Source organism: Bombina bombina, chromosome 4 (assembly GCF_027579735.1).
Source record: "Bombina bombina isolate aBomBom1 chromosome 4, aBomBom1.pri, whole genome shotgun sequence".
NCBI classification, from domain to species: domain Eukaryota; kingdom Metazoa; phylum Chordata; class Amphibia; order Anura; family Bombinatoridae; genus Bombina; species Bombina bombina.
The window spans coordinates 459,467,142-459,481,567 of NC_069502.1; the positions used below are offsets into that span (position 1 = coordinate 459,467,142).

The following is a 14,426-nucleotide window of genomic DNA, read 5'->3' on the forward strand; positions in this document are numbered from 1 at the left end:
AAAATGTGAGCATATTGTCTTTTTAGAAGCTTGTATTAGCATTCTGGAGGAATGAATTGCAGCACTGCATGATATTGATATTTAAACACTTGAAAGGGATATGGATATGACTAAACAAGTTGTTCATGGTTCTAGCAGTTGGGATGGAGTTGATTCAGTGGGGGATACTCAGGCAAAGTACCTGGGTAACAGAAGAGGAAGCAGGAGTAAGCAGAAGAGGCAGGCCAGTTCTGAGTTAAACACCCCAATATATTTGCTCGATTGAGTGAAGGTTTTGGGGGTATTGGTTCAGGTGTGGCAATGTCAGAGTGGGCTTTTTTGTCTAATTATCCAGTAAACATTCATCCATTCGCAGAAGATGGGCATACATGTCTGGGCCCAAGACAGATGTTGGCCGTAGGAGACTCTATATTATAAGGAAGGTAGACAAGGTAATTTGTCATTCATATCCCTTAAATATAACAATTTGTTGTCTTCCAGGGGCTTGTGTTAGGCATGTTGTAGAGTGTATTGGTACATTGTTAGAGAGATCTGGGTCTGAAACTCCAGTCATGGTGCATATTGGCAGTAATGACAGAGTTAAAAGGAGATGGAGTGTCCTAATACATGACTTCAAGGAGTTAGGAAGCAAGCTTAAAGTAAGGACCTCCAAGGTAGTTTTTTTTTTTTATATTACCAGTGTCATGTGCTAATCCAATAAAGCAGAAGAAGCTAAGGGCAGTTAATTCCTCATTAAAAATGTGGTGTAAAAATTATGGGTTTCACTTTTTAGAGCACTGGGCTGACTTTTCAGTTGGGTGCAATTTGTATAGTAAGAATAGATTGCACCTAAATGATATGGGTGCAAGTGTGTTGGGTGAGTGGATAGTAGCACATTTAAAGAATCTTTTATACTAGAGAAGGGTGGGGTTAATCCTTACATAATATAATTGACAGATTAGTCTGTGAAAATGATACATCTGAAATATCTCAAAGCATGGATGAAGGTAGGATACATTTAGGAAATATGATATAACAAAGTTTTGAGGGGAAGAGCACTAAGTAGCAACAGAAAGCACATGTAAATTAAATGTAACAAATGCTAGAAGCATGACAGGTAAATTGGGGGGGAGCTGGAGCGCTTAGCAGCAGGTGGAATATTATATCAGCATAACTGAAACCTAGTGAGATGATTCACATGACAGGGCATTTAACTTAGAGGGTTATACCTTATTTAGAAGGGATAGATATAAAGGGTAATTTGCATGTATATTAAACCTGACCTTAAACCTACAATAAGGGAAGATATTTCTCCAACATAGGTGTGTCCGGTCCACGGCGTCATCCTTACTTGTGGGATATTCTCTTCCCCAACAGGAAATGGCAAAGAGCCCAGCAAAGCTGGTCACATGATCCCTCCTAGGCTCCGCCTACCCCAGTCATTCTCTTTGCCGTTGTACAGGCAACATCTCCACGGAGATGGCTTAGAGTTTTTTAGTGTTTAACTGTAGTTTTTATTATTCAATCAAGAGTTTGTTATTTTAAAATAGTGCTGGTATGTACTATTTACTCTGAAACAGAAAAGAGATGAAGATTTCTGTTTGTATGAGGAAAATGATTTTAGCAACCGTTACTAAAATCCATGGCTGTTCCACACAGGACTGTTGAGAGGAATTAACTTCAGTTGGGGGAACAGTGAGCAGTCTTTTGCTGCTTGAGGTATGACACATTCTAACAAGACGATGTAATGCTGGAAGCTGTCATTTTCCCTATGGGATCCGGTAAGCCATTTTTATTCACACAGTAAATAAGGGCTTCACAAGGGCTTATTAAGACTGTAGACATTTTCTGGGCTAAATCGATCATATTTACACATATTTAGCCTTGAGGAATCATTTAATCTGGGTATTTTTTGTAAAATAATATCGGCAGGCACTGTTTTAGACACTTTATTCTATAGGGGCTTTCCCTAATCATAGTCAGAGCCTCATTTTCGCGCAGGTATGGCGCACTTGTTTTTGAGAACAGCATGACATGCAGCTGCATGTGTGTGGAGCTCTGATACATAGAAAAGTCTTTCTGAAGGCATTATTTGGTATCGTATTCCCCTTTGGGCTTGGTTGGGTCTCAGCAAAGCAGATTCCAGGGACTGTAAAGGGGTTAAATATAAAAACGGCTCCGGTTCCGTTATTTTAAGGGTTAAAGCTTCCAAATTTGGTGTGCAATGCTTTTAAGGCTTTAAGACACTGTGGTGAAATTTTGGTGAATTTTGAACAATTCCTTCATACTTTTTCGCACTTGCAGTAATAAAGTGTGTTCAGTTTAAAATTTAAAGTGACAGTAACGGTTTTATTTTAAAACGTTTTTTGTGCTTTGTTATCAAGTTTATGCCTGTTTAACATGTCTGAACTACCAGATAGATTGTGTTCTGACTGTGGGGAAGCCAAGGTTCCTTCTCATTTAAATAGATGTGATTTATGTCATAAAAAATTTAGTAAAAATGATGCCCAAGATGATTCCTCAAGTGAGGGGAGTAAGCATGGTACTGCATCATCCCCTCCTTCGTCTACACCAGTCTTGCCCATACAGGAGGCCCCTAGTACATCTAGCGCGCCAATACTCCTTACTATGCAACAATTAACGGCTGTAATGGATAATTCTATCAAAAACATTTTAGCCAATATGCCCACTTATCAGCGAAAGCGCGACTGCTCTGTTTTAGAAAATACTGAAGAGCATGAGGACGCTGATGATATTGTTTCTGAAGGGCCCCTACACCAGTCTGAGGGGGCCAGGGAGGTTTTGTCTGAGGGAGAAATTTCAGATTCAGGAAAAATTTCTCAACAAGCTGAACCTGATGTGATTACTTTTAAATTTAAGTTGGAACATCTCCGCGCTCTGCTTAAGGAGGTGTTATCCAATTTGGATGATTGTGATTATCTGGTCATTCCAGAAACACTATGTAAAATGGACAAGTTCCTAGAGGCCCCGGGGCCCCCCGAAGCTTTTCCTATACTCAAGCGGGTGGCGTACATTGTTAATAAAGAATGGGACAGGCCCGGTGTACCTTTCGTACCTCCCCCCATATTTAAAAAATTGTTTCCTATAGTCGACCCCAGAAAGGACTTATGGCAGACAGTCCCCAAGGTCGAGGGGGCGGTTTCTACTCTAAACAAGCGCACCACTATACCCATAGAAGATAGTTGTGCTTTCCAAGATCCTATGGATAAAAAATTAGAAGGTTTGCTAAAAAAGATGTTTGTTCAGCAAGGTTACCTTCTACAACCAATTGCATGCATTGTCCCTGTCACTACAGCCGCGTGTTTCTGGTTCGATGAGCTAGAAAAGGCGATTATTAGTAATTCTTCTTCTTATGAGGAGATTATGGACAGAATTCGTGCTCTTAAATTGGCTAATTCTTTCACCCTAGACGCCACCTTGCAATTGGCTAGGTTAGCGGCGAAAAATTCTGGGTTTGCTATTGTGGCGCGCAGAGCGCTTTGGTTAAAATCTTGGTCAGCGGATGCGTCTTCCAAGAACAAATTGTTTGACATTCCTTTCAAGGGGAAAACACTGTTTGGCCCTGACTTGAAAGAGTTTATCTCTGATATCACTGGGGGCAAGGGCCACGCCCTTCCTCAGAATAGGTCTTTCAAGGCCAAAAATAAACCTAATTTTCGTCCCTTTCGCAGAAACAGACCAGCCCCAAGTGCTACGTCCTCTAAGCAGGAGGGTAATACTTCTCAAGCCAATCCAGCCTGGAGACCAATGCAAGGCTGGAACAAAGGAAAGCAGGCCAAGAAACCTGCCACTGCTCCCAAGATAGCATGAGATGCGGGCCCCCGATCCGGGACCGGATTTGGTGGGGGGCAGACTCTCTCTCTTCACTCAGGCTTGGGCAAGAGATGTTCTGGATCCTTGGGCGCTAGAAACAGTCTTCCAAGGTTATCTTCTGGAAGTGATTCATCCTGTTCCATTAAAAGAACGAGGGATGGGGTTCTACTCCAATCTGTTCGTAGTTCCCAAAAAAGAGGGAACGTTCAGACCAATCTTAGATCTCAAGATCCTAAACAAGTTTCTCAAGGTTCCAAAATTGAAACCATTCGAACAATCCTTCCATCCAGGAAGGTCAATTCTTGACCACGGTGGATTTAAAGGATGCGTATCTACATATTCCTGTCCACAAGGAACATCATCGGTTCCTAAGGTTCGCATTCCTGGACAAGCATTACCAGTTCGTGGCGCTTCCTTTCGGATTAGCCACTGCTCCAAGGATTTTCACAAAGGTACTAGGGTCCCTTCTGGCGGTGCTAAGACCAAGGGGCATTGCTGTAGTACCTTACTTGGACGACATTCTGATTCAAGCGTCGTCCCTTCCTCAAGCAAAGGCTCACACGGACGTAGTCCTGGCCTTTCTCAGATCTCACGGATGGAAAGTGAACGTGGAAAAGAGTTCTCTATCTCCGTCGACAAGAGTTCCCTTCTTGGGAACAATAATAGACTCCTTAGAAATGAGGATTTTTCTGACAGAGACCAGAAAAACAAAACTTCTAAACTCTTGTCGGATACTTCATTCCGTTCCTCTTCCTTCCATAGCGCAGTGCATGGAAGTGATAGGTTTGATGGTAGCGGCAATGGACATAGTTCCTTTTGCGCGCATTCATCTAAGACCATTTCAATTGTGTATGCTCAGTCAGTGGAATGGGGACTATACAGACTTCTCTCCGAAGATACAAGTAAATCAGAGGACCAGAGACTCACTCCGTTGGTGGCTGTCCCTGGACAACCTGTCACAAGGGGTGACCTCCCGCAGACCAGAGTGGGTCATTGTCACGACCGACGCCAGTCTGATGGGCTGGGGCGCGGTCTGGGGATCCCTGAAAGCTCAGGGTCTTTGGTCTCGGGAAGAATCTCTTCTACCGATAAATATTCTGGAACTGAGAGCGATATTCAATGCTCTCAAGGCTTGGCCTCAGCTAGCAAGGGCCAAGTTCATACGGTTTCAATCAGACAACATGACGACTGTTGCGTACATCAACCATCAGGGGGGAACAAGGAGTTCCCTGGCGATGGAAGAAGTGACCAAAATCATTCAATGGGTGGAGACTCGCTCCTGCCACCTGTCTGCAATCCACATCCCAGGAGTGGAAAATTGGGAAGCGGATTTTCTGAGTCGTCAGACATTGCATCCGGGGGTGTGGGAACTCCATCCGGAAATCTTTGCCCAAATCACTCAACTGTGGGGCATTCCAGACATGGATCTGATGGCCTCTCGTCAGAACTTCAAGGTTCCTTGCTACGGGTCCAGATCCAGGGATCCCAAGGCGACTCTAGTAGATGCACTAGTAGCACCTTGGACCTTCAACCTAGCTTATGTATTCCCGCCGTTTCCTCTCATCCCCAGGCTGGTAGCCAGGATCAATCAGGAGAGGGCGTCGGTGATCTTGATAGCTCCTGCGTGGCCACGCAGGACTTGGTAGGCAGATCTGGTGAATATGTCATCGGCTCCACCATGGAAGCTACCTTTGAGACGAGACCTTCTTGTTCAAGGTCCGTTCGAACATCCGAATCTGGTCCTACTCCAGCTGACTGCTTGGAGATTGAACGCTTGATCTTATCAAAGCGAGGGTTCTCAGATTCTGTTATTGATACTCTTGTTCAGGCCAGAAAGCCTGTAACTAGAAAAATTTACCACAAAATATGGAAAAAATATATCTGTTGGTGTGAATCTAAAGGATTCCCTTGGGACAAGGTAAAGATTCCTAGGATTCTATCCTTTCTTCAAGAAGGATTGGAGAAAGGATTATCTGCAAGTTCCTTGAAGGGACAGATTTCTGCCTTGTCTGTGTTACTTCACAAAAAGCTGGCAGCTGTGCCAGATGTTCAAGCCTTTGTTCAGGCTCTGGTTAGAATCAAGCCTGTTTACAAACCTTTGACTCCTCCTTGGAGTCTCAACTTAGTTCTTTCAGTTCTTCAGGGGGTTCCGTTTGAACCCTTACATTCCGTTGATATTAAGTTATTATCTTGGAAAGTTTTGTTTTTGGCTGCAATTTCTTCTGCTAGAAGAGTTTCAGAATTATCTGCTCTGCAGTGTTCTCCTCCTTATCTGGTGTTCCATGCAGATAAGGTGGTTTTACGTACTAAACCTGGTTTTCTTCCAAAAGTTGTTTCTAACAAAAACATTAACCAGGAGATAGTCGTGCCTTCTTGGTGTCCGAAACCAGTTTCGAAGAAGGAACGTTTGTTGCACAATTTGGATGTTGTTCGCGCTCTAAAATTCTATTTAGATGCTACTAAGGATTTTAGACAGACATCTTCCTTGTTTGTTGTTTATTCTGGTAACAGGAGAGGTCAAAAAGCAACTTCTACCTCTCTCTCTTTTTGGATTAAAAGCATCATCAGATTGGCTTACGAGACTGCCGGACGGCAGCCTCCTGAAAGAATCACAGCTCATTCCACTAGGGCTGTGGCTTCCACATGGGCCTTCAAGAATGAGGCTTCTGTTGATCAGATAGGTAGGGCAGCGACTTGGTCTTCACGGCACACTTTTACCAAATTTTACAAGTTTGATACTTTTGCTTCTTCTGAGGCTATTTTTTGGGAGAAAGGTTTTGCAAGCCGTGGTGCCTTCCATTTAGGCGACCTGATTTGCTCCCTCCCTTCATCCGTGTCCTAAAGCTTTGGTATTGGTTCCCACAAGTAAGGATGACGCCGTGGACCGGACACACCTATGTTGGAGAAAACAGAATTTATGTTTACCTGATAAATTACTTTCTCCAACGGTGTGTCCGGTCCACGGCCCGCCCTGGTTTTTTAATCAGGTCTGATAATTTATTTTCTTTAACTACAGTCACCACGGTATCATATGGTTTCTCCTATGCAAATATTCCTCCTTAACGTCGGTCGAATGACTGGGGTAGGTGGAGCCTAGGAGGGATCATGTGACCAGCTTTGCTGGGCTCTTTGCCATTTCCTGTTGGGGAAGAGAATATCCCACAAGTAAGGATGACGCCGTGGACCGGACACACCGTTGGAGAAAGTAATTTATCAGGTAAACATAAATTCTGTTTTATGATGATACGGGTGATAATATAGAGACACTGGGTTAAAATAAAGAGTGAAGATAAAAATATATTAGAAACATGCTATAAACCACCCAACAATAGTGACATGGAGGAAACTTGACTGCTAATGCAAATAGGAAAAGCTGCTAATAATACCAGTTTTCTAGTTGTGGGAGATTTTAACTACCCCAAAATAAATTGGGGCAATGAAACTAGCAATACAGCTAATATATATATATGTATATATATATATTTATTTTTATTATTATTATTTATTTATTTTATCTAATTTTGATTTGTTCTCTTTCTATCCTCCTTTTTTTTGTTTTTTTTTTTGTTTGGGAAATATATTTTTAAATATTGTCAAAGATAACTTTGTCATAATTAATAGAGGAGCCAACTAGAAATAAAGCTATATAAAATACCAAACATCATTATTATTACTATTATACTTTATTTATAAAGCGCCAACAAATTCTGCAGCGCTGTCCATGGGCACAAAAAATAAAAGTACAGGACAAAATGTATCAAATACATGAGAAATTGAGGGGTCTATTCCTGTGGGAACTTACAGTCTGGAAGGGTTGGAAGGTGAGAAACAGGAGGTGGGGACTGCAAGGGTGAGAATTATGTTAGAACAGAGGTAGATGAAGGTAATTATTTGGTAAGTGGAATTAATTTGTTACTGAGTTGGGTGGTAGAAGTCAAACAACATTTAGGTAACAGTGATCATAACATGATCCCGGGTCCAACCAAGACTTTTAATTTTAATAAAGTAAAATTCAATGATTAAAGTAAATTGTTAAGCAACTTAAATTGGGACTAAGTATTCTCAAATAAAAACACGGAGGATTAATGGAGAATTTTAACATTTTTGTTAAATAATTATACACATACACACATACCACATAGTTATGAAAGTTAAAAGAAATAAATTCAAGCCAATACGGCTAAATAAACATTTAAAGATAATAGCATATTCCAAATATATAAGGGATGTAACAAAGCATGCAAAAGAGCAACAGAAATTGGGTATCTCTAGATTGTATCAGGAAAATATGGATAACTTCAAGGTAAATAAAACTCCAGGTCCAGATAAAATACACTGAAAGGTTCTAAGGGAATTTAGCACTGTTATAGTCAAACGTTTACTCTTAAACCAGTAAGCCTGACATTGGTAGTGAGGAAGATACTGAAATGGATTACAAGGGATTATAAGCGTATGCTGACAAAATTATGAGCTCTAATCAGCATGGTTTTTTGAGAAAGTAGGTACAAATATAGAAAGTAAATCAATCAGTTTATGTGATTTACTTGGATTTTTCAAAGGCGTTTTAAACAGGACCACATGAGAGATTATTATACAAAATTAAGGGACTGGAAATATCTGAAAATGTTAACTCATGGATAAATAACTGGATAAAAGACCGGGAGCAGCAAGTAGAAGTAAATGGATCATACTCATGTTTGATAAACGTAATTAGGAATTCTATTTTTTTGCAGATCATACAAAACTGTGTAGGTGACTAGGTCAGAGTAAAATGTAATAGCTTTGCAAGGGGATTCTGTTCTGTTTTTATATATATATATATCCCTGGTAAGACATCACCTTGTGTATGGAGTACAGTTCTGGGTACCAATTTTAAAAAATAACATTGCACAGTTAGAAAAAGTTCAGAGGGTAATGGAGGATTTAGACTATGAGGAGAGGTTAGCCAAAAAGGGTCTGTTTTCTCTAGAGAAAAAGGAGCTTGAGAGGTGATTTGATTACATACTTCAAATTAAATTCCATAGTAAGAAAAACAAGTAACACCCCTACTTTTTTTTCTTTTCTTCTAGTCTTCTTCATTTAGCAGCATTACAGATTCCACCATGTCTCTAAACATAATCACAGTCACGCTAAATATGGGTGAGTATGGAAAGGATGCCACGCCAGGGTTTGTCAGTCTTAATGTTTTTTTTTTTTTTTAGTTATATGTTAAAGAAAATATTGTCTTATAATGAATTTGGTGTGAAATCATTTGGACATCCTTGTATAAAGGGATATGAAACCCAAAAATGTTCTTTCATGATTCAAGAAGAGCATACAATTTAAAACAACTTTCCAATATACTTCTATTATTTAATTTGCTTTGTTGTCTTGTTATCATTTGTTGAAAAGTATACTTATGTATATTCAGGAGCTGGGAGCTAGCTGCTGATTGGTGGCTGCACATATACACATTTTACCATTGGCTTACTGATGTGTTCAGCTAGATTCCAGCAGTGTATTACTGCTCCTTGAATTGAGTATATAAAGAGAATGAAACAAAATTGATAATGGAAGCAAACTGGAAAGTCATTTAATCTTCCTACAATTTATACAAAAAATGAGTTGGTATAAAAAATATAAACATACGTTTTAAAATTACTCTGTATTCTGATTTCCCAGAGGGTGTGGCTTTAAGGGATATGAAACTCCAAAAAAATATTTTGTGGTTCAGACAGAGCATTCAATTTTAAAAAGTTTCCAATTTACTTCTATTATCAAATTTGCTTCATCCCCATTATATTCTTTGTTGAAGAGATACCTAGGTTGGCATCTGGAGCACTACATGGCAGAAATAGTGCTGCCCTCTAGTTCTCTTGCAAATGGATACAGTTCTTTCAAAACTGCCGCCATATAGTGCTCCAGAAATGGGTTGGCTCCTAAGCTTAGTCCCCTGCTTTTTAACAAATTAAGAGAACAAACATTTTTGTTAATTGAAGTAAATTATAAAGTTGCTTAAATTGCATGCTCTATCTGAATTGTGAAAGAAAAATAATTGATTTTATATCTCTTTAACCCATTTTGACAGTTAATGCATGCTCCTGCCCCTATCTGAACTCAATCTGCGTATCAGAGATGTTATACAACAAAACAAAAAACATAAAATAGTTGTACCAAACGTTATCCTATATAGAATTTCACAAAATATCACAAAATATCACATTTCATTCCATAACGTCCACGACTTCATTCCTTACTGTTGGAAAATACAACACCTGACCACCAGGAGGAGGCAAAGACACCCCAGACAAAGGCTTAAATATTCCTCCAATTTACCCAATCCCCCAGTCATTCTTTGCCTTTCATCACTATAGGAGGTGGCAGAGAAGTGTCAGAAGATTTGGATAGTCCTGTAATGGGTATGTTCCCTTCAAGAAAGGACTGGAATTTTAAGTAATCATGTCAACCTCTCTGTGAGAGTATTGATGAAAGTTAGAGTCTGGAGATGCAGGGATTTTTTTTCTGTGAACCCATCCAGACTGTTACTCCTGAGCAATTAGTGTTGACGAGTTTCACTGCTTGCTGTTACACACTCAAGTCCATGTCAGAGCATCGCTGCAAGACTGTTACACTTGAGAGGCTGTGCCTGTTCCACAGCATGGATCCTGGAGGGTAAGACCGTTTTTATATGTACACTTTCACTATACAGGGTCACAGTATGGCTCCTTTATGCCTCGATGGGATCAAAGGTTAATATCACCTTTAGGGAGATTATTTGAACAGCAAGGGGTTATTTATAACTGCTTTAATGTGAGAGTTTTTTGGGCTCATAGACTGTGTGCTTTTGGCTTGGAACATACAAGTTTCACTTTTGTTTTTCCAGTGTTGTGCAGCTCATAATAGCTGAGCATCTTTTTCATAGCAGGGAAAGTCCTGTCCTACGCACCACGTGACCGGATGCGGTCTTTTCATTTTCCTACGATCCTGCTGTGGACATCACTCCTAAGAAGAGTGTTTTCACCGTTAGCTGTCTGGGTCTAGGAGGTGGTGAGTGCCCCAGCCATTGAGATTATAAAGGTGCCGTTTTTTTTTTTTTTTTTTTTTTTTCAACAAGCTTTATTGATAGAGAAAAAAAAAATTGACAACATACTTAGAAGACAATTGCACAACAAAAGGAAAATAATAACATCATTGTGGACAATTCTCATGGACCCTAATCTTCAGGTCCGCTTAATAAAAAAATAAAATAAAAAAAAAGCCATAAGTCGTAATGTCCAATGAAAGAGCAAAAGTCCTTTTGCGCAGTCCAAAGCTTGTGTCCTTTTTTCTTTTTTTTCCTTTCTTAACAACAATTAAATAACAACAACAAAAAAGAAAAACATGTTATGTAATTCGTATGCAGACAATGATGCTTTACAAGATTGAAATTTCAGTATGGGAAACTGTAAAAGTCGTAAAGTCGTAATAGATAATGTCATAGAAAGACCCACAACCATAATAGTATAGAGCGTATTCTTGAGTGTTGCCCAATTATACACATATCTCCCTAAACTCAGCCCCTAATGGGTGGTTATAGTGGTGTTAGTTAATTGTGGGGTGATCTCCTCGGCTCTGTAGCTATAGGTTTCCCAGTATAAAGACATTGCACAATAGAAGTCAAGTCTGTTAGTCTGAGTATAGTGGTATTTCTCAAGGGATAAAAGAAATGAGACATTCTGTGACCAGTCTTTCATAGTCGGGACAGTTCTTTGTTTCCATAGCCTCGGGATTAGCTGCTTTGCGCCGCTAAGCATTATATAAAGTAGTGTAGATTTATATTTACATTTAAGTCGAGGGGGTTTATTAAGTAGTAATGTCAAGGGGTCATACGGAATCTCATGTGTAAGGGCTTTTTGAATCTCGATATGTATGCACTTCCAGAAGGATTGGAGAACTGGACAGTCCCACCATATATGGTATAGAGAGCCGACTTGTCCACATCCTCTCCAACAGAGAGGGTCAGAGAGTCCATGAATCTTGGCAAGCCTGCTTGGGTAAAGATACCATCTACACAATAATTTCATATTTGTCTCTGTGATGCTCATTGAAGATGGTGCTTTCCCCATGTGTTGGAAAATAACATCCCAAGTCTCAGGAGGGACTGTGAAGCCCAGCTCTGAATCCCAGACTCGAGTATATGGAGGGAGGTCTCTAGAGTGTATGGCTATTAAGATTTTATATGACATTGAGAGAGCACCTCTTGTTGATTGCGTGGACCAGCAAAGCGTTTCAAAAGGGTTTAGGCTCCTGACTATATTAGCTCTGTCTGTGTGATGTGAGATAAAATGTGACATTTGGAGATATTCAAACCACTTGTTGAAATGTGGAATGTTTCTTTCTACCAAGGAGGATCTAGGTAAAATGCTACCTCCCTCCAACACAGAAAAACATGGGAACCCTGCTGCAATGCCGTATGACCCGTCCGCCTGTGTCTGTTGACCAGGAGGGAAGTTCTTGTTATGAAGTAATGGGGTTAATGGGGAAGGTACTGTAGACACACCCTTTAAGGGTCTGGTGAGGCAATCCCATGTTGAAAATGTGTCCTTTATAAGAGAGGTGGACAATATCAGTGCACTCCTGTCTTGCTTATACAACCAACATTGCGCCCCTAGGCTCTTTGAGCCAGCTAGGTCGTGCTCGAGTTTTACCCATTCCTTGTCCTGCACATTTTTACACCAATCTATTATTCTATTAAGACACGCCGCTTGTTGGTAGAGCATGAGATTGGGTACCCCGAGCCCCCCTTTATTACGGGGTCTATAAAGTGTAGCTTTTGCTATCCTGGGGCGTTTGTGTGCCCATACAAAGGAATTAACTAAAGTTTGTGTATCGCTAATGTACTGCTTGGGGAGACAAATAGGGACCGTCTGAAATAGATATAAAATGCGAGGCAGGATACTCATCTTAAATGCTTGCACCCTGCCGAGCCAAGACAAACATTTGTTCTGCCAACCCTTCAGTTCTGTTCTCACAGATTCTAATAGGGTCTGATAGTTCAGCCGATATAGGGAGTCTCGTGTGCTTTGGATTTGAATCCCTAAATATTTGATAGAGGTGTGTTGTCGCCTAAACTGGTATTGTTCTGTAATTCGGTTGGTCGTGAGGTCTGAGAGTCCTACACTTAAAAATTCTGACTTTGCCATGTTAATTTTGAAGTTGGCTAGGGAGCTATATGTCTCTATTGCAGGCATAAGTGAAGAGAGTGATTGTAAAGGTGAAGTGAGTGTGAAGAGGACGTCGTCAGCATACAACGTTGTTTTGTATTGGGTGTCGCCTACCTGAATCCCCTGTATACCCGAGTTTTCCCTGACGTTAGCAGCTAGGACTTCCATGGCTAGGACGAACAATAAAGGAGAGAGAGGGCATCCCTGCCTGGTACCATTAAGGACCGGAAAGGGATCTGAAATAGAATCATTCAATTTAATTCGGGCTTTCGGGGTATGATATAAAGCAAAGATTTTTCCTATGAGTTTGTCTCTTATTCCGAATCGTGCTAATGTAAGTTTTAAAAATAGCCAATCTAGACGATCAAACGCCTTTTCGGCATCGATGGCCAGGAAAATAGAGGGAATGGTATAGGTTTGGGCATATTCAAGTAAATTTAGTATCTTGGTGGTGTTATCTCTTGCCTCTCTGCGAGGCACGAAACCTACTTGGTTTAAGTGGATTAATTGGGGTAGCAGTTTATTGATTCTTAAGGCTATGAGTTTAGCGTACAGCTTTATATCTACATTTAAATTTTTGGTTTTTTTTAAATAAAAGCGTTCTTTCTCTTGTTAAGTGTATCCAGTCCACGGATCATCCATTACTTATGGGATATATTCTCCTTCCCAACAGGAAGTTGCAAGAGTCCACCCACAGCAAAGCTGCTATATAGCTCCTCCCCTAACTGCCATTACCAGTCATTCTCTTGCAAGTCTCAACATAGATAGGAGGTCGTGAGAGTCTGTGGTTTTTTATACTTAGTTTATTTCTTCTCTGGTGACTATCTCGGGTCCATCTGTCCAAGGGTATGACCTTCCGCAGGTCAGATGGGACAATTGTTACAACAGATGCCAGCCTTTTAGGTTGGGATACAGTCTGGAACTCCCTGAAGGCTCAGGGATAGTGGACTCAGGAGGAGACCCTCCTTCTAATGAATATTCTGGAACTGGGAGCGATATTCCATGCTCTTCAGACTTGGCCTCAGTTAGCAACTCTGAGGTACATCATATTTCAGTCGGACAATATCACGACTGTGGCTTACATCAACCATCAAGGGGGAACAGAAGTTCCCTAGCAATGTTAGAAGTCTTAAAATAATTCACTGGACAGAGACTCACTCTTGTCTAAAAGCTATCCCTATCCCAGGTGTTGAGAACTGGGAGGCAGATTTTCTAAGTCGTCAGACTTTTCATCCGGGGGAGTGGGAATTCCCTCCGGAGGGATTTGCACAAGATCAAGCAGGAGAGTGCTTTGGTGCTTTTGACAGCGCCTGCGTGGCCACGCAGGACCTGGTATGCAGATCTGGTGGACATGTCATCCTTTCCACCACGGTCTCTGCTTCTGAGACAGGACCCTCTACCTCAGGGTCTTTTCAACCATCTAAATATAAC

At 40.8% G+C, this 14,426-nt stretch overlaps 1 protein-coding gene across 4 annotated transcripts in view; it reads left to right on the forward strand.

Annotated features, from left to right (window-relative positions):
* DVL3 (dishevelled segment polarity protein 3) overlaps positions 1 to 14,426 on the forward strand; it is a 569,022-nt gene that overhangs the window by 433,251 nt on the left and 121,345 nt on the right. For all 4 annotated transcript variants that reach the window (XM_053710326.1, XM_053710324.1, XM_053710325.1 and 1 more), the window contains one exon: positions 8,883 to 8,952. In XM_053710326.1, coding sequence (XP_053566301.1) covers positions 8,883 to 8,952 — 70 coding nt within the window. The remainder of the gene's footprint in view (positions 1 to 8,882; positions 8,953 to 14,426) is intronic.